The sequence below is a fragment of the Cryptotermes secundus genome, unplaced genomic scaffold, assembly GCF_002891405.2.
Source record: "Cryptotermes secundus unplaced genomic scaffold, Csec_1.0 scaffold519, whole genome shotgun sequence".
Taxonomy (NCBI): Eukaryota; Metazoa; Arthropoda; class Insecta; order Blattodea; family Kalotermitidae; genus Cryptotermes; species Cryptotermes secundus.
This window is the reverse complement of record NW_019720169.1, coordinates 693,338-714,655: the sequence shown is the minus strand read 5'-3', so window position 1 is coordinate 714,655 and position 21,318 is coordinate 693,338. Positions and strand designations below refer to the sequence as shown.

Genomic DNA, 21,318 nt, shown 5'->3' with positions numbered 1-21,318 from the left:
ATTTGAAGTGAATGGAAGTGCTAGTTCCTGTGTTTTAATTGCATTACCAGGAGAGGACTAGTGTGTGTGTGTGTGTGTGTGTGTGTGTAACAGTGAATTATAACCGAAAGCATGACAGCAGTTCAGTGTAGTGCGTAGTGTAGCCATGCTTGAACCAGAAGAAGCTGCAATTTTATTAATCCCAGCAATTAATAAGAAAAACAAAAAGTAATCGAACCTTATAGGTTCATCCTATAATTAGCTCGAGATTAGAAGAAGGGTACTTTTATATTGTTTCATAAGCTACGGGAGGACGAAGAAAATTTTTTAATTACTTCAGAATGTCCATATCGTCTTTCGATGAATTACACAACATTTTGAGGTTCTCACTCCATCAGAGAGACATGAACATGAGATATATCCCTGCTGTGGAGAGAAAAGCAGTGACGTTAAGGTAGGGGAAATCCAAACCTTCATGCTATGTATAATGGGGAAAGAAAAAAAAACTTACATCAGTGTTTTTATTCTTTTCTGAAAACAGAATAGGTCCCTTTACATTTTATATTATGTCTTTCTGAAACAAATTAGTGACCAAGTTCACGCTCCATAATGCTCGATGTGTTGGTTGAGGGACTCAGATCAGCGACAGAATATGGAGGAGTTGCATCAGAGGACTGAGGGAAATGGGGTTGTGGAAAACCGTGTACTGGACGAAGGGTGGCAAGAGAGTGAGAAGGGCCAGTATAATACTCATTAGGAGGTATAGTGGGCCATGATGTCCAATTTGATAGGGATTATGAGTATGCGGGATAGGTGGTAGAACGGGAGATTGCATATACATCATCACAACTTGCATAATCTCAGTTCTCATAAGCATTTTCATATTCTCAGGCACTTTTTTTGTCGAGAGGATAAGAGAGAGAGTAGAAAATGTCTGTCTTCGTCACCGCCTAACTCTTCCTGAATTCTTTGCTCCATAACTGCTTTTCTCCGGAGACTTTCAGAAATGACTTGGCACACACTGTCCACTGTCCATCTGTTTCCATCCTTTTTTTTTTTCTTTCCTTTCGGGAGGGGGTTGATCTAAGCTCTGTAGAAGTAGCACCTTGTTCCTCTTCAACTTCTTCATGTGCTTCTGAATCGGAAATATTAGTAGTAGTTCTAAGAAATGAGAGCACATGCAAAAGAATTAATAATACACTTACTATGAAAAATGATATGTTTATGAAGCAAATAGAGTATTCAGTACTTCCATTATTTCATTATCACTTACTCTTTGTTCGTTACAACTGGTTTCAAGAACAAAAGGATATCAAAATATGTGTATTCTGACTTCGGCTCTCTGCCCGAACCAGATTTTTTGCCCTTCATTCTTTGAATTTTTCGGACAAACCTGAGCCTCAAATTCTTCCATTTCTTTTGCAGAGCTGTCGCTGAAATTAAAATGTAAAATGCTTTACTTATTTAACAAACTTTTAGGAATGTACAATAGTATACAATTCTTCATTTCAGATACCTTGCAACTGGACGCACTCTAGCTACAGGATTGGTATAGCAACATTAAGTTCAATTATACAAGATGTTTGCAACAAGATTTGAGATTACTTACAGGATAGCTGTATGCCACAACCAACCAAAGAAAACTGGATTCAGATTGCTTTAGATTTTTACAAGTATGCAAAACTTTACAAATTGCTTAGGAGCAATCATAAAACCAGAGCAAAGTGGCTCAGTGTTCTATAACTACAATTTTTTTTTTCAATTGTTGTACTAGCTGTTTGTGATTCTAACTACTGCTTTACATCAGTAGACATTGGTGGTTTTGGGAAAAGTTCAGATTCATCTCTTTTTCAAGACTCTAGTATCTGGAAAAAGAGTGTATCGAAGTGTAGAATAAAAAGTGTTGCAATTTAGACAGATTGTGGACAAATGGACGCTAATGTGAACAATTGCAACAGGATACTGAAATACAAATCTGTAAAATTTATTCTCACCAAAGTTCTGAATGAACATGCAAATCAAAGTGCCAAAATGACACCAAAAAATCCCAGTAGACAGCAAGATATGAGAAAAGAAACATGCTCTGTTTTCAAGCAAGATGGCTGCACACAGGGATGGAGAAGTCTACAGGTTTCTTTGTGCATTAAGTAACAGTGACAATGGTTAAGCATCCGGTGTTTCAGTAAGACACAGGAGAGAACTGTATGCACACCAGGCATGCCCAAGCAATCAGTGAAAATCGATGATTACGCCATTTTTTTTCAATCATTTCCTCATAGTTTGTACATACACAGAAGCATGTCATGCGTCGCACCAAGTTTTGGAAAGTATTCTGGGGGGGGGGGGNNNACTTCAACCCATTTCTAAAAACAAATTTATCAGATTCAGTTCTGCTTAGCACTACATACCTGACTGGAAGTCCGTGTAGATGGCTGAGTAGCATGAAGCTGTGAATTCAGCACCACATCATTCAGGTGCACTGGCTGTGAAAATGACAATATCCCCTTTTCTTCCTGCATAGCTGCAGCAACACTCAACTAGTATACTGTGCTGCTCTAAACTTGGTTGTGGCTGAGATCTACTCAGTCTGGCCACTGAGTCATCCAAAGCACAGCTATCATGTGCTGCGCTATGGGCAGAGACTGTAGATACTTCGCTCCCAGAGCAAAAGCGCTTGTTATGCTGCTCATCTTTTGGTGAATCAATGCCCATCTTTGGTGATCCTGAAACACAATTCTCTCAATGAAGTATGTTCAATATTAAAATCTTGCAGTCACTTATGATAAGAATAACTGGAGAGAGTTATGTGAGAGGACAGAAGCTGTAAAATCTTAACACACTGATTGTTCCCCTCTAACATTTTAAAAAACATACATCACTACTATGACCGCCTCTGTGGTCTAGTGGTCAGAGTTCCTGCCGGGTTCGATTCACGGCAGTACCAGATTTTCTGAGAAGTGGAGGGTCTGGAAAGGGGTCCACTCAGCCTTGTGAGGATAAATGAGGAGCTATTTCAAGGAAATGGCGGCTCCGATCTAGAAAACCAAGATTAATGGCCGTGGGGATCCGTTGCGCTGACCACATGACACCCTCTATCCGCTAAAGTTGGCACTAACTTCACAGACAAGCAGCGGTTGCTGGTCGGTATAGTTCGCTTGTGGACTAAAACCACGGAGTTTTTTTTTTACATCACTCCTACAGGTTTATCAGAAATGTACATAGGGCTCAGACAGAAGTCTCACTGGTCAACCCTTCCACACCTCCCTTGAACTGTTATACTTCCCTAACCACTGAAGGAATGTTGGTACTGACAGAGTTCATGTGCATTCCTACAATTAAATCTGTTTAAGACACAGATATGAACATGAAGTTAAGACCTTCACAAGGAAATTTAAAACAGCATATATTGTGCTAGAATAAAACTGGGAACACAAGAATGACTTCACTGAGTATTATGTTTTAAAACAATACCTCACCATCATGTTGCAAACATGCAGCGTTATGTGGAAGACATTTGAGTATGTGCATAGGTGCTAGTACATCTATATAAACAACAGATTATGTGCTAGGAACCTTTCAATGCATGTTATGCCTTAAGCCACCTTACAGGCTCCACAGCTTAGAGTGACAAATGAAACAATGAGGCAAACAGCACCGCAGTGCTGCTTCATGTATGCCATCACATGCACATGTACCTCTTTATATATATATATAAAACATATCTTCACATCTGCAATATTCTCGTATGTTTAGGCTACTGAATATTTCTTCTTCAAGCTCTGAGTTCTTTCTCAAAGATCCTTATTTGATGGGCACAGGACATTCTTCTGGGTTAATGCCAAGTTGTTGTGAGAAAGCCCAAAGTTTCAGAGGAATGACTTACAAGTCTGTGTCCTATATCGGCTATTATTGGAGCAATGCTTACTACTGATGGCTTGCTTCAGCAGCCTCTTCCTATCCCCCTCCCCTTTTCACCCTTCCTTCAGTGTTCTAGAGTTCTAGAATGTGATCCCCCTCCCCTCCAACTGTTTCTAGCATGCTTAGTCTAGCGAGGGAAAAAGAGGACGGAGACTACTCCATTACAAGCAGTATGCGAGGGAGGTAGTGAAATTCTGTTTAGTTTTTGTTGGTCCAAATTTCGTTTCATTTTTCTCCTACTGGCTGTGGAGTGCTAGTGTCCCCTTTCTTTGACATGGCTGAATTAGAGCATCGCTGTTTAGGAGTTTTTAAGGATTGTTTTACTTTACTTGCCTGGGGTTTTGTATTGCCCCATATATATTTCTTTTGGGGGCTGGTTTGACTTTTCCAAACAGTGTGTGCTTGTATTCCTTGTGAGGATTTTGTAAGAGGGAGTGGCCTGCCATCGACGTGGTAGGTGGGTGGAATTCTACCTCGAGATTTTTTCCTCCCCAAAATTTAGATTTGTTTTGGCATTTTCTTCCCTCCTGGCTGTTGACAACAAGGGATCCCCAAAACTACACGATGTCAGTTTTGGGGCATCATAAGTAGAGTTTGTATTTCTATTGTATTCTACTGTATTAATTCATTTGGTTGTATTAAATTTTATTCTGTTATCTGGGGATTTTCTGGCTATCGTTGCTTAAGATTGCAGCTTGGATGACCCATTCTACCTTGGGGACAGAGGCACTGAGAACTAAACATATGAACCAGGAATGGATGCAGCATTGTCCCCTTTCTAAAGAAGAATAAAGAGGGGAGGGGCTGCTCTGCTTTCTCTTCAACCCTGAAGATGGAGGTTCTATGTTCCTCCAAAACGTTTGGCTTTCTCTGGGCTATACAGCATTACTAACCATAAGATTTTAATCTTCAATGTCACCATTGTGAGAACCTCACAGCCAACCTCATTATTTGGTTTTGAAGGCCCTTTCTTCATAAGTCAATGAATTACCAGATACCAATATATTAAGTGAACTGAATGATCTGCAGACTACACTGTTTTCCTGACTTCGGTAATTTAGCTTTATGATGTTAATTCACACTCATACAGCTAGATCACCAAAGAGAGGACAACAGCAGCATCATCTCTCTTCTCCAGCTTTGTCATGTTTCACTGCTCTAAATCAATCCTCTTCCAATGCTGATTTAGCCAATGTCTTTGCTTTGGTAATCTAGCTTTATGACCTTCTACAGCAATCATACGGCTACATCACCAAAGAAAAGACAAATGCTTTGAAGATGACCTGCATGCCCTACTATAAAGTAATGGCGCAAATTCTGTCTCCATAGACTGATACCAAGTGGCTCTGAGTGTCAATATTCCTCAGAGTCACTCAGTACCTGACTAAGAAAACAGATAATATCTGTGGTTAAGAAACTGAACACTTAAAAGTCAATACATACACAAGAAAAAATTGCCAAATGCCCCCCCCCCACAAAAGAAAATTCCATGGGCTGTACTCTGCAAGCAAACTATACCGACTGAGAGACCGCTGCTTGTCGGCGAAGTAAGTGCCAACTTTTGTGGATAACGGGTGTCAAATGGTCAGCACAATAAATCCCAAACGCCGTTAATCTCGTTTTTCTAGACTGGAGCCGCTATTTCCTTAAAATAGATCCTCATTTATCCTCAAGATGCTGAGTGGACCCCATTCCAGGCCCACTACTTCTCAGAAAATCTGGTAGCGCCGGGAATCGAACCTGGGACCTCAGGATCTGTAGCAAGGAACTCTGACCACTAGACCACAGAGGTGTTCCCAATGCTGTTACAAAGTAAACTTAAGCAACATTTAGGACAGTTCAACTACAAAGAAATACGATATTACTGAGACTCTTGGTTTCTTTGTGGAGCAATGGATTTGAATATTAAGCTGAGGAAAATATTAATGTGAGAAAATTTATCAAGATTACTAACTTCACACAGGTGGTAGCGTAGTTGGTTGAGGCACTATGCTACAAACCAGAAGGTCAGGGGTTTGAGTCCCAATGAGGTGGATTTCTTAAACTGACCTAATCCTTCCAGCCGCACTATGGCCCTGAGGCTCACTCAGCCTCTAGCAGAAATGAGTACCAGGAATCTTCCTGGGGGTGGGTAAAGGGTGGTCTGTGCATAAGGCTGACAACCTTACCGCCATCTGCGAGCTGATTGTCTAGATAATGTGGGACCCTCAACATCTCACAACCCTATGGGCCTCCATGGCCTGTTACAGGGATAGCTTTTTTACTGACTTCAGATATAAACACTAATTCCTCAAAATAAATCATTACCAGCTGATCAAAATAATAAACATTTGAAACTGGGCACAAAATGAGGAATTCATTTTAAACATAAGAACAACAGATGGGATCCCATGATATATGATTAATTAATTTTCCTTTCATTTTTAACATCTGTTTCATTATCACAACACAGCTTCTTAAATACAAAGCAACATTATGACATGACTGGAATCTAAGTTTTATGCACAAGAATGTGGAACTCTTGACTTCAGTTTAAGTAAGGAAAATATAATGCCTTGTATCTACACAAGAACAAGGGGAGAAAAGAAAGTACGATGGGGTACCCAAAAGAAACCGAACTATTTTTTTTGTGGGCAGAGCTTTTGTAGTACCGCGTTTTGCCGCTATGAGCGCATAGAGCTAACATTCCTGAGTCGATAAGCCGACTACCGTTGCTTCAGAAGGTAAGGACTAGTTTCAGCAGAGTTTATAGTGACAACTGTTTTGTGTGATCGTTTTTGCAATGGCTGATTTTCGTGAACAGCATGCAGAGGTGAAATTCTGCTTTTTGCTCGGGAAAAGTGGAACAGAAACTCTTGAAATGTTAAAAACGGCGTACAAGGACGATGCTATGGGGAAAACTCAAGTGTTTGAGTGGTTTTCCCGTTTCAAAAATGGTGAAATGTCAATTGATGACAAACCTCGTTCTGGTCGTCCTTCCATGGCCCGAACACATGAAAATGTTGAAAAAATTCGTGAAATCATCAAGGAAGATCGACGACGGACCATTGAAGAAATTGTGGAGCTGTCGGGAGTGACTTGGAGCTCAGTTCAGCGAATTTTGACAGAAGATTTGGGAATGAAAAGGGAGGCTGCGAAATTCATGCCATGACTGCTGACTGCTGAACAAAAACAAGGTCGCGTGGAAGCATGCTGTGCTTTGAAAGAAGAGTCCCGAAATGATCAAAACTTTTTTTTTGTTTCCTCAAATGAAAAGAGACATGAAAGGAAAGCGTTTTACTGATGTTGCTGAGGTGAAGGAAAAAATGACGGAGGCGCTGTCAAGCATCTCAAAAGATGACTTTAGACAATGTTTTGAAAAATGGAATAAAAGACTAGACAAGTGCATCAGTGTAAGTGGAGAGTACTTTGAAGGGGATTGAAGGTTTGTGCTTAAAATTTGAATAAATAAGTTTAAAAAAAATAAGTTCGGTTTCTTTTGGGTACCCCCTCGTATATCAACACATTCACTAGTACACAACCACATTCCCCAATGTAGCAATGAAATTTTACAACTTCTGAAGGCAAATTATACATAAGTAACATAGTTTTACTAACCACTGATATCTAAGAGTTCATTCTGAATGCCCTTCCTATGCACAGTTAAGGCATTCAGCTGCTAATGTGGGGGGGGAGTCCATTCTAATGAATATCTGCCCCAATTAATGCAACACGAAACTCTGGAATCTGGTCCAAATAACACTCTATCATCTTACAAGATCAGCAATTTAAAGTAACCCCCCCTTACAATCCAAAATTAAGATACTTAAATACATTCTAGTGGACTTACCTAATTTGTCAAAACACATGTTACACCACTGATGATCCTTAATTGCCCTAAATTTTGCATGGCGAGATGGGATGCGTACAAGTATCTTCTGTATCAAGTCCATGGCCAAATGGCCCAACTCTATAAATAGTTCTAGATGTCGTGCTTTACCATCCTTCCATGCCACGTATTCTTTACATCCCATGGTAAACCTGAAACAAAATAAAACATTTACATTACGTTACTTTCCTTGAACTTCATATATCTCTTCAGGCCATCTTTAACAAATTGCCAAGTTTGCGTCTCCATAAAGTGACGTGACAGCCTCTCATGTTCAGACCCTGAAAGGAAGAAAACTTTACTTTCTGGCTATGCACGTACGATGAGGACATGTGAGAGATGAACTCTGCTACTGGAAAATTTCCATCCAAGAAGTTTTCATAAGTCATTTTGAGATACAGCATTCAGTCCACTCCAAATGTATGTCTAATAGTGATATCAATGGACAATATAAATACTGATTACATACACCCACACAAACTTCATAATATCTGTCCATTATGATCTCTTTTAAGAAGGAATAATAATAGATTTCTGTAAATATGAAGGGCAAACTTTTAATTCTGTCACGTGCACAGGCTTTGGGTCCAAGTCATGTTCCTTATACCGGTAAGAAGAGGACTGGGACTAAGACGAGTATGTAACCATCGTATATTTTTCAGTAACCATGGTAAAACAAAGCTGGTTCCAAAGATTATAGAGGCAAAACAAGTGAGTGCAAGAACCTACAGTCTTTTAAGTGTAAGTAAAAACCATGAAAATAAAAGCTGTTCCACAAACTGTGGTTCAGATTTCTCTGTATGGGCACACCAGTACAACTATATTAAGTAGTGATATTTTGTAGTATTAAGAAATATTCAGTGATGTCTTCGGATTCAGCTTCCAAATGGAAAAGCTCAAAGTCGGACAACACTGTTATGCCCAGCATGCATGCAACACTTGAAATGATATCATTGTACTATTTTGAATTGTCCCTAGCATCCATATTCTTCAGCTATCTCGCAAATGGCAGAAATATTCTGAATACAGAACATGTTTCTTTTTCTTGGCTGTGTTTAAATTTTCCTTTTTCACTCTGATAAATATTTACAGTTATGCTCAAGTCATGCAGAGAAACATGTAGACCTCTAACATAAAGTAACGGTATCTTGGTCTGGTTTCTACCAAAACTGGAAAGTGAAAATAAATTTTAGTAGATCTCTGATATATAAAATTTAATGAAAATTCATTCAGTGGCCAAGTTTTTTCATGCTTTTAAAGAGAGAGACATAAAGCCAGATGGTGCCCTGTACAATAGTGAACATGCCTTGACAGGTTTAGCAATTATACAAAACCAATGACAACACGAGATAATATGTGTAACATTTATTTTTCATAGGCAAATAGGGATCTAGGAAAGTCCATTCCCAGCACAAACAAAACTGAGCTAAACACTTACCAACTTCCCTGAACACAATTATACAAAAAGAAAGCTACTGTGCATATAACACCAATACAGCCACAATGTGCAACTGTGCAACATTCCTTCATGCTGTGATGCCGCTGCCAGTTATGAAAGGAACACTGTTCCTGACTTTGGTACACTAGCTTTAGGAACAGCCAACATAACCTACAGCTAGGATACCAAAGAGAGGACCACTGCTCTCACTTGCTATCCTCAAAATTGTGCATATAACCTCAACGGAAATTTGAAATGCTATTTACACAAAACACGCTCCAAACTTTCAATACAGTACAGTAATTAGGATTCCTCAATTTAAGGGTTTCCCTTATTTAACATTGAACTTCAATGATAACAAGTCAATCATTTCAGTATCAAATTTCCTCCTTCTACTATCTTCCTCAATAGTGTTCAAAATCCATTGATCCCCAAAGACGCATTAAATGAGGGTTTCACTGTACAGTGAAACCCCCATTTAACGTTTTTTTTTTCAATTTAATATTTTCCCTCATTTAACATTAAATTTCAATGATCCAAAATCAACAGCCTCTGTATAAGATTTCTTCAGATTGGAGCTAGTTAGGCTACTGTTCCATGCTGCAATATGGGACTGTGAAACTGTCTTGCTATTTCATTTTATTTATTCACCTTCCATAAATCCTGTCAAGAGTACACTCTCATGCGGATGTGGAGATCATCCTAGTTACAGTCACAACTAAGAATTACAGTTGTCATCGAATAGCATACACATTTGTAATAAAATACTGATAAACATATACAATATAATAAATAAGTTAATTTTAGTAGTAAAAGCAATGGCAAACCTTATACAATTTATACAGTTTTATAAAAGACTATTAATTAAAAATTCAATAACACAATATCATTAATGAGTTTTGTATAACATACATTAATAGTATTCATTTAAGCCATGTCTTGCACAAGATTTTCCATACCTATCACGTTCTCAGTGGAATCTAAATGTCTGAGGGTTCTATGAATGTAATACCAACATTCTGTTCCTACATATTCTACTTATTTCTCTACAGCTGCTTTACAAGCAAAGTAATTACAGTATTATCTTTCATAAGTAAACGCTTTTACTGCCAAGCCCTGCCACAGGACTATGTGCTAGAAAGGTCAAGGCTGTTTCGTTATAAATGCTGATGTAAGGAACACACACAATACTTCCTACTCTGATTACCTTCAAATGGCCCCAGGTATAACAGTCTGAAAGCTTGTTTTTTTTTTCTCTCTCAAAACATCTGATACTATCTATTGATAGAAATGTTACATGAAGTGATTAACATCAAGCCAATCTCTTCCACTGTGACAATTTTTAACATATGTATGTACTGCAATGTTCTAATTGGCTTGTGGCATGCATAGGGATAAGTCTTGCTTTCTTATACACAACAGTTATGAGAGAAGTAGAGTGATCTGCATATGTGGTCTCTTCAAAATTTTCAGAACTATTTTTTTGGACATGCCTTCAACTGAGTGAGCCTTATCACCTTCAGAGTACTCCCCTCCTGCAGTGATGCACCGCTCCCAATACCTCTGCCACTTCTGGAAACAGTCCTAGTACGCCTTTTTAGGGATCACGTGTAGCTCTCTCTGCAAGTTTTCAATTTACAATCATCTGGCAAAATCCTGTCTCTCTCTCTCTCCTTAAGAGCTCTGGGATTCCCAAGTGATGGGACATTATTATTATTATTATAACCATATAAATAAACAGCAGAATAAGTGGTTGGCCCCATCTTGGTATAAACAAAACTTAACGAAATATTTGGAATACATTGAAAATAAAAAAAAAAAGTCACATGGTTCCTACATTGTAGCACCTTTTATAACTGTAATAGTTTTGATGTTAGCTAGCATTTGTAAAGCAGAGATAAAAAGCACAAAGAAACAAGGGACATGTCACTAGAACCCATTGTGTTCATTATAGAGATAAGCTATTCTGAACAGACTGAATACACATTTCAGGATAAGAGCAAGAACTAGATAAATGTGTCATACCATGCTTATGGCTATTAAAATATGTTGGGCACCACATGCATGTAACAGTGCACTTACAACCCCCACCAAGTAGTCCTACAGATACCTAAAATGGTACTCACTTCCAGTTAACATTGATACCACATGACCACAAATTGGCTGGTTCGCCATGGTATGGCGGCATCAAGACCTCTGGGGCCATATATGCGAATGTCCCACAACGCTTTGTCAATGTCTGTTCCTAAAAATAAATTGAACTGCTGTTAATACCTGTTCCAGACACAAGCACAAATACGTCAGAAAACCAACAACTGCCAAATTCCTGTATCATGAATGAACAAATATGAGGACCAAAGAGTATGAGTGAAATTCACAACTGTTATGGGGTTTCTATAAGCTATGGCAGATGTAAAATGAGACAAACTTGAAAAACGATGACTGAATTCTGTATTAACGTACACTGTATTGATACTGAAAGTAATAAACACCAGCATATATATAAGAAAGCAGTACCTGAAAACCAAATATAAGATTTCTATACACTCATTTGAATTTGAGGCAATCTCCATAAGAAAAAATCAGACACTAAAAATTGTGGGCGGGGAGGAAAATTAAATAATTTTACTTCATTATATAACTTCACTGCACATAAGACAGAAAGTGAATTTGACAGGATATGAAAGTGGTCCGTCTAGTTCAAGGCACTACCCAACATCAGCCTGGAAGGACTGAGGAGAACCCTCAGGATACCCACTTATGACACTGGAACTGAAGACAGGACCTCCCAAAATGAAGCCAGCACTATGATGCAACACTCTGTCTCAATCTTGTACAATTGCTGTACGACATGTTGGCATAGCCAGAAGTTGCCCTACACTTCATAAAGACATGGGTGAGTGGAGGTACAGCTTCAGGAATTCTTAATTTCTACATTAGATGGAAATGAATGATCAGCTTCAGCCCTGCTTTACCTCCACACAACCCCCTCCCCCATCCCCCATATGTACCACCTGGGCAGTTGCGAAGAGGAAAACCCTTTGTTTTTGCCAGGATTGAAACAATAACCCAAATACTGGACTGTTCTGACCCTGCCACATGGATCTAAGTTGATTCTGTGTCAGTTGCTAGAATGCTAAAGAAAGTTTTTACAGGTTAATTGTACCATCAACCTCAGTCAGTATATTCAACCCCTTACGAGATCTGCACCTAGATAGAGACTTTGCAAATGTGCTCAAGAGATGTGACTATCTGCATGTTTAATTTTTCTTGACTACTTCTGGTCAAAACATTTTCCCTTCAAAAAATATTTCATAGGATACACAGACACACCTGCAGGTCTTCGTGTGAGGTGCTCATTAAAACTGCCTGATCTAATGGTGAGCTGAAATAGCTTGAAAACTTCCTTTCTGCAAAACTCTCGAATATCAGAATTAATGTAAATCCGTCCGGCTGTTCTCTAGCTGTTTCACACATACAGAATGGATGAGGAACAGGTGCTCTACAAAGTTGTCTGTCAATACACCTAACATGTACATGGATAAGTCACAAACCGGACAACCCATGCACAGGTAATTGAGAATACACTGTACACATTTCCTCCCTCAGAAAGACACCATCAAAAACCAAAGGAAGATATGCAGGTAACTGCAGATCCATGAGAAGTCAATATATTTACTTTAGCATCCTAAACATAAGAAATTACAGATTCCAAACATTCAGCCATTCTTGTGTGTAACAGATCATGTGAAAAAATGTTACATCCAGGTTATTGATTTATGTCAGTTTGATAGGGTGGGCACTCATTTCTCCTGTATATAGAAATTGTGAATTTCATTTCTAATAACGCATTTATCAAAGTCTACACACACAACACTGCGAGAAATCTGTCTTCTCTTGTCCCCTGGTGCCTGCAGCTGTCTGTTGATGTCGTTTTCCTTTCGTTTCTTGTCCTCCTTTCTGATGTCCTTTACTGTGGCGTAAGATACCCCAGCATACACAGCAGCACGTTCCGTAGCTTTTGGGAGCAGCAATAACAAATGTTTACCACATCGCACTTCTCTACAATATTAACTATTACTTCCCTGGCCTCACTATCAATTGTTCCGTGCGATTGCCGGTGTGCCATGATAGTGACACGAACACCATGTAATACAATCGCTATGACTGGTACCAACTAACAAGCAACACAATGTGCTACACACCTGACCACACTCCAAGACGTTACATTCCAAACTGGTAGTACCCATGCTGATGTAAGCTGATAAGACTGCTCCCCCAGTTCCGCGAGAGATGGTATGAGCCCTCTACTATGGCTAGAGTTCCGATGAACTAGCAGTATGCACACCTATTTATATACGTTGCTTCGTGCATCTGAATGTTTCTCCAACTTGTTCACTTTCAATGCGACTTGCTCTCCTGAACTTCTGTGTGTCAGCAATTTCACCCTGTTATGTGCAAAAAAATAGCAATGAACTTAAAAGGTTTAATTCCTTTCCATCTTAAGGGGAGAATGTGTAAGACAATCTGCTGCACTGTACACTGAAATCCAAATCAGTTTTTCTTTAAATTCCAGGTTTTAATATATATAAGAAATAAAAATTAAGAAGACTGAGCACTCACTTTATTGCACAGATCTCTTATCCTACAATCTATCATGATTATTGAAATTAACTAATTAAGGACCACACCATGAAGACATATGGGGAAGGGGAAGTATAGCCCCACTACTCTTAACCTTGGCTTTAGATGGAGGTGAGTGGTCAGCTTCATGATGGGTAGGCCTCAGAGCCAGTCTGGACATGCCAGGAACTAAACCCTAACTCCACAGCCATCCAGCCCATAGCCCAGTCGCTATACCAACTAAGCTAATCCAATTCCTATTATGATTATTACTGTTCTTTTATTTTCTGGAAGCATGTTACTTAAGTAGATATTTTATGCATTAAATCTGACAAATATAACCTTTAAGTCTCATGTTGGTATTGTGTTTAATTGTTGACATTGATATTTCACATTATATATTTAAAAAAAAATAATGAAAGCTGCATTTTTCTTTGAAAATTTATTATCATACATCATTTCAGAAACTTAAATGTTACCCCATGTGGAGGTGAGTCAAAGGATTTCTGCCACTACAGGGCAGCCTGTCTTGACAAGCAAATAATCAAAGGTAAGTATTTTTCTACTAGGTTCAAACAGTTTTCAAACGAGATATTCATAAAAATTTACAATCCTGAGGTCCAAAATTTATAACCGGGAGGGGGGGGGCGGCGGCAGGAAAAACATACATCATAAGCACAGTAACGCTATGTGAATTTTGGACAAAATATTATGTCTGAAGCCTGGCAATGCGGTGTGCTGCAAAAAGAAATTTCCAACCTTGTCTACATTACCTACAAACTTTTTCTCAAATATTTCCATACAGGAGCTAAATGGGTTGACATAGTGGTAATGCTCATAACCTGTGGTCTGAAGTTGTCAACTCAAATCTTAACCAGGGAATCAGATATCCTGCCATGGTTTCTGTGCCTCCAGGAAAATTCTGGGATTGTACCTCATTTGGGCCACTACTGCTTCCTTCCTAATCCTTTCCAAATTACTGTTCACCTACCCATTCAATCGGCGCTTTCTGGTCTAGCTACTTTAAGTGTCATGAAATACCCTGGAAATACATAGGGCACTGCTTTCCTCCAGTGTGAAAGTCAAGAAAACATAAATACAGACATCTACTTCCCCATATGCCTTCAGGGCATAGTGCTTAATTAGTTCCTCACAGGGACAACTTTACCTATAAAAATATCACTATTTTTAATCTACACTGCAACACAACCACAAAAGGATATTATTGAACTTTTGGAGCATACAATAAATAATTGGTTACAGCATTTGTTTAGCTTTGTATTGTCTTTCTGTTTTGTTTGTTTGTTATGCTTGTGACCAGTTTCATGTCCATTGTATTTTGGATTTGTGAAATATATGTATGTGTATTAAAATTGACTTCAATTTTCAAAGCAAAGTATAGCTACAATGAATTGCAATGTGATGGTACAAATACGTAAGCCAGATAGCTCAAATTCAGGCCATAGAATATAAACATGACAAATGCAATATTCCTCTTCAAATCTGTCAGGTATAACTGTGAGAGTTTCCTGAGTCCATGGCAGATTTTCTCTCTGGCTTAACTGTAAATACAACCCCACCTCTCTCAGTAATATTATATATATATACACACACATATATTTCCGAAGATTGGTGTAGTGAGTTTATAATAAATGTTATATACCATGCACTGTCTTAACATGTTTTCCTAGTTACATGGCCTTAAGTGTGTGCTTATTACTCTATCTGATGTGTTTTCTATTACTACACAGGGAAAAACTAGCCATATTCATAACATCCAAGTGATATGTCCATGAACAGCATGCCTGAAAAACTGCTGAGTGAAAATGTCATGTGAAGTCAAGTCTTACTACAGAATACATTTTTGCTAACTACTGGAAGTAACAGGTTGCCTACATTTCGTCCAAAACACAGTAAATGCTGCACGTATTTTACTGAACTTTGCACTAAATAGGGGCTTTCAATATATTTTCCTGAAAACATGCCTTTATACATGCTGCACAGTATCACTATTTCACTAAGTAACCGCTTCCTCACACACATACTGCATAAGCCAACTACATTTTTTTACAAATTCCCTTTTACCAACTGCTCATGCCTACAACAACTGCAACAAATGGTTGCTTGCAGAATCTTAATGTGTTTGGTGACTGACATGGTCATATGTTGGACTCTTCAGTTATTGAACACTCTTAAAAATTATCCTGATGAACTAATAAGGTTGGCTTGCATTTTGATTTATATATTGTACCTAATCTGACTATTTATCTAGTTTGACAGTGTGTTATATTTTAATATGTTAACCATGTAAAGCAAGATTATACATTGTTGACAAATTCTAATCCTTTATGAATATGGGCAAAAGGATTTCAAGAATGATGTATTTAATGATGTGACTTGTTCCGAGAGTTGCTGTTGTAGAAATTATGAATGCCAAATGAAATGAATCCAGTACTTACTTTCCATAAGCACCTTCAACCAGGGTTTAGACAAATTTCCAAAAAGCCACAAAATCCAGGATGGTATGAAATATCCGTTTCCTCTTCCTGTACTGATATATTGTACAGAGGTGCACTAGCCACCAAAAGATTTTATGGTCACCTGTGAAAGAAACACAGAGAAATTCCAGTACTAGAACTTTTAACTCTAAAGCCAAACTACCGTAATCCAGAATACTTCATTCATAAATCATTCAATATTCACCGGCAGAAAACAGGGTAAAAATATCGGCATTTACCTTTACTGCCCAAGTTTGGTCTTGTGTATTTTTTAGTTATGTTCCTTATAACGGTTTTTATATTATAGAGATAAATCCCTGTGTAAATTTTAAGTGACTTTGGCATGTGATGTATTCGCTATTATTTTTTGACATGTCTAATTGTATTCACTTCAGTTATGGACGAAAATAAAGTTCAAAGTTACGCTTTTATAACTCCCTTTATTAACATACAGGCCTATTCGGCTGCATCATGAATACAACGAATTAATGAAGATACATCGCCTTTTACAAATACTATAGTAATTTAACTCAAATAAATAGGATACTCGACTAAAAATATGGTCTAGAAAGCGTCAGCTGTCACATCAAACACGTAGTTGTCAAGACAATGAATACCGCGATTTTCTAGGACAGAAGAGGGTAAGAGATGCCTCAGGGCATTATACAATTTTACTAATAAATTAATGTACTAATTACCTAAATTCTTGCCTTTATGTGTTCAGTTATTCTTTTCTAATTCTTCTATGTTATTATTCCCGCAAAAATAATAACGAAGGTACAAGAAAGCCAAAATTCGTGTCGAGCTTCACGACAGTACGACACGACCGTTACACTCTCTACACCTTTTTGGCGCCGAGGCCAGCAAAATGGCGACTCTTGTAACACTTGGAGTCAAAGACTTTACTAGAAAGTTGGCTATGAGATAACAAACTAAGTCGTAAACGCTTAAAAAAAACTAGAATATGTCGAGCATATTGTTTGTGTTCAAAGTACGAAGAAAATTGGTATTGGTCTACAGAATGTGCGAAAATACTAATTTCTCACTCTGATAAATATATACAGCATGACTTCAGTAGTATAAATTGACTGTTTTTCAAACCAGCTGGGATGGCCTACTAAAGTCAATGCAATCAATATATTGTTTATCACAAGTATTATAGTATTTTTGGACATTATCCATCGTCTTATCTATTTTATAAAAACCGTCACGTTCCTTTTTGAAAACACAACGTTTTGGAGACTGGATTCTGTCCCCATCCTCAGGTAAAACCTACTCAGTTGGGTCCAATAGACAGACGATGGATAATGTCCAAAAATATAATACTTGTAGCAATATACCAACGTCACAAACTTTCAGATCTCTTATTGTTGAGTGTTTGGCTGAACATGTTGAGGTCACTATCTGAAGTTATTTGTATTACAGCCATAAATATTAACCACTTCTTGTGTGGAAAGTAACATGCATATATTTGAAAAATATATTCACTACTTAATTGAAAGTTTTGTCAAAATAGGCTGATCCTTGGTCCCTGAAGTATTTTTTCTAAGGGAACTGGTATTCATAGAACTGAGGATAAAAACAAATTATTTTATGAATGCTTTTTGTGTCAACATGCAATGGCCATATTGTCATGGGTAGTTCTGGCTACTACTATGTTGTGGAGTAACTTTATTTTGTTCTAAAATGGAGAAACGCAGTTGAAGCCTAGTGGTGTTGCAGATTTCTGACAGCAATTCAGGCAGTGGTTGTTATCTTTCAGCCATATCAATCTATTTATTAGGACCATGGCCTATAACTGATCCTGGTGAGAATATAATATGATTGTCATATTCTCTTTTATACATTTATACTGAAGCCAATCCAATGAATATTCCATTCAAGGTGGCCCCAGTACAGATCTTCAATGCATCATACTTGTAGTTAGTCTCAGTTATTCCATTTTGGGTATTATCTGGTGTCTGCATCATCAAACAGATGCTTATTTATCATTCTGTAAGCACTGTACCTTTGAGTCAAATACTCATGAAAGGTTTTTCTGGTACAGAAGCTATGGCAGGACTTGGGATGGTTGCAGATAACAAATTCCATCCTCAATGTGTGATGGTTCTTATCGGTTCTTATGCTCTGAAGGATATAAAGATACTGTTATCTTTGTACTAACTGAAGTAGGATTTATTAATTTATTTATTTATGCTATCATGGCAGAGAGTGGTATAGCAGTGTATGATGGGTCGCTTGAAAATAATGTTTTAACGGGCAAGTGGAATACGAATAACAATTGTATACAATGCTTGAATCTCGAAAGAGAATAGGAAGACCACATCATGAACTTAGTTCAGCTAACAAGATAATAAAATTATTAAAGACATATATGTATCTGATCCAAGGTGGGTGGACAATATTAAACTGGATCTTAGAGAGATAGGACGGGATGGTATGGATGAGACTGATCTGGCTCAGGATAGAGACCAGTGGAGGGCTCTTGTGAACACGGTAATGAACAAGTAGTTACTATAGGATTCTGACGATGGTGTATAACACACTGATATATTGGGTTTTTGGACTTTATCCATCGTCCTGGATTTTAAGATAACTAATAAAAACACGACGTTTCGGAAACTGGATCTGTTTCCGTCCTCAGGTGAAGGAAAACACCTATTCTGTTGGGTCCGTTAGAAAGAGCTAGCCTCAATCACTGGACAAACCGATGTCACAAAACATGAAGACATCCGTTTGTCCAGTGATTGAGGCTAGCTCTTTCTAACGGACCCAACAGAATAGGTGTTTTCCTTCACCTGAGGACGGAAACAGATCCAGTTTCCGAAACGTCGTGTTTTTATTAGTTATCTTAAAAACCAGGACGATGGATAAAGTCCAAAAACCCAATATAATGGTAATGAACCTTCGGGTTCCATAAAATACTGGGAAATTCTTCAGTAGCTGCAGAATTGGCGGCTCCTCCAGAAGGGCTCAGCTCCATAAGTAAGTATGTATCTGATACAGCGAGATGCTAACATAAGTACGACTCGAGATCATACGAATGCAGATCAGTATAATATGAATGGAAATATAAGGAGTAATGAATTGCAGATAGTAAAAGACAACAAGAAATTGAAATTTAACACGAGGAATGATGCGGGTAAACCACAACAAATAACTACAATTTTAAACCAGTGTGCAGTGCTAAGCGAAATAGCCAGCGACTGTGATCAACAGAAGCAGTTAGAAGGAATAAATACGAAACGGATAAATAGAAATAGAAAGGAATTAAGGAAAAATAAAATCATTTTAATGGGAGATAGTCATATAAAAGAATATGCACCCAAATTATTGAACCGAGTGGACAGGAAATTTTAGGTAAGGGGCACTGTGATGACAGGAGCAAGAATACAATATATGTGCAACTGTGCAAACAGGAAGTTAATTCCCTAACTAGAGACGATATGGTGATACTATGGGGAGGCTCAAATGATGTTGCAAAAAATGAAACCCCTGCCCCAGACCTGCCAGCCAGCTTTCACCCATCTGTATACCAGACTAGTCCTCTGGAAAGAAGTGTCATATACCAAGTTGATAACCAGTATTCAGGTGATAGATTTCCACTTTAAAGGAGTCTGAAAAGCAGTAATTATTATAATTCTTTCCAATTCATCTGAAAAACAGTGTCTGATTTCACTGGCCAAACAACGATGCAGGCTCGACCTACATGTGAACCCCTACCAGACCACTAACTGTGTCCTTGAGCCTGCAAGCTGAGATTCTTTTCTCAGTGAATGAAATGAAGTTGGGAGAGACAAATGAAAATCTGATAGCTGTATTAGCTACACACACATCCAGTGATACATGCCAGCCTCTACATGTGACCAAGTTCAGCCCTAACTATGTCCAGACCAGCCCTCAGCCACAACATGACAGCTGCACACATAAACATGTATGCCATATTGCATCTGTTTAAAGCCTTGGTTTTAAGACTCCAGGTTTTATAAGGGACCTACAACATAACCAGAAGAAAGAGTAAACTTTACTGAACCTTTATTTCAAATGTTCCCTCCAAGTCAGCGTACCAACTAGGATAACCCCAGAGACTTCAGGGACCTGCTATGACCTATTACCTTACCTAGCAGAACAGTTTCTGTGTGCCTTCTTTCTGCTGGTGAAGAGCACAAGTTCTTCTTGACAGGACTGACACATAGTTCCTTAGCCCTGCACCATCTTCTTACGATCTTCAGAACCATTTGCATGAGCTCTGAGACAGTATGTGGGAACTTCCCTGGGACATGCTTGCTCTGTCCAAAATATGGTCCAATTTGCACACAATTTCAGACTTCCTTTCATAGTTTTACAGATATGCATTCTTCATAAACAATTTGTCTATTCAGCAAACAAGACCAGTGTTTCCTAATTTATCTACTTTAGTACAAGACTCATGTTTGTCTTGTCCTGTTATAAGTTTCAAAACTGTATACTTAAAATGAGCTGTAGCTCATAGTAAAGTATGAGTGTGCTATCAATGACATTAGCATTTTATGAAATAATAGCAAATTACAAACAATCGGCTCTGATCCTTTATCTATATTATATTTAGGAGCAAGCAGTAGCACATTTGGTTGAGGCACTATGCTACAAGCCAGTAGGTCACAGGTTTGATTCTCAATGAGGTCATTGGATTTTTCAATTGACCTAACCTTCCAGCCACACTATGATCCTGGGGTCAACTCAGCCTTTAACAAAAATGAGTACCAAGAATCTTCCTCAGGGTAAAGGGCAGCCAGCGGTTAAGGCTGACATCACCACCCCCATCTGTGATCCGACTGTCTAGAAAAATGTAGGAGCCTCGAAATTTCACGATCCAGTGGGCTTCCATGGTCTCTTAAAAGGATAGTTTTACCTTTTCTTTTCACTGATGCCTATAGTGTATAGTCTAGTTTAACACTGTGGTTCTCAACCTCTTTACAATCACAATACCTTGGGCAAAGTTATATTGTGATGGT

General features: G+C 38.3%; 1 protein-coding gene across 4 annotated transcripts; it reads right to left on the bottom strand.

Moving 5' to 3' along the window:
- Nucleotides 1-495: 495 nt before the first annotated feature.
- On the bottom strand, nucleotides 496-17,158 carry LOC111867437 (serine/threonine-protein kinase grp). Of its 4 annotated transcripts, none has more exons than XM_023857317.2 (8): nucleotides 17,023-17,158; nucleotides 16,286-16,427; nucleotides 13,409-13,651; nucleotides 11,330-11,448; nucleotides 7,727-7,917; nucleotides 2,388-2,702; nucleotides 1,253-1,412; nucleotides 496-1,140 (listed from the first exon to the last, which is right to left on the bottom strand). In XM_023857317.2, the coding sequence occupies exons 3-6, from the start codon at nucleotides 13,451-13,453 to the stop codon at nucleotides 2,446-2,448; spliced, it is 612 nt and encodes a 203-aa protein (XP_023713085.1). In that variant the 5' UTR covers nucleotides 13,454-13,651; nucleotides 16,286-16,427; nucleotides 17,023-17,158; the 3' UTR covers nucleotides 496-1,140; nucleotides 1,253-1,412; nucleotides 2,388-2,445. The 4 variants fall into 4 exon arrangements, with proteins under 4 accessions (XP_023713085.1, XP_033608708.1, XP_023713075.1 ...); XM_033752817.1 differs by having other exon boundaries at nucleotides 496-1,114; XM_023857307.2 differs by having other exon boundaries at nucleotides 496-1,412.
- Nucleotides 17,159-21,318: the final 4,160 nt, after the last annotated feature.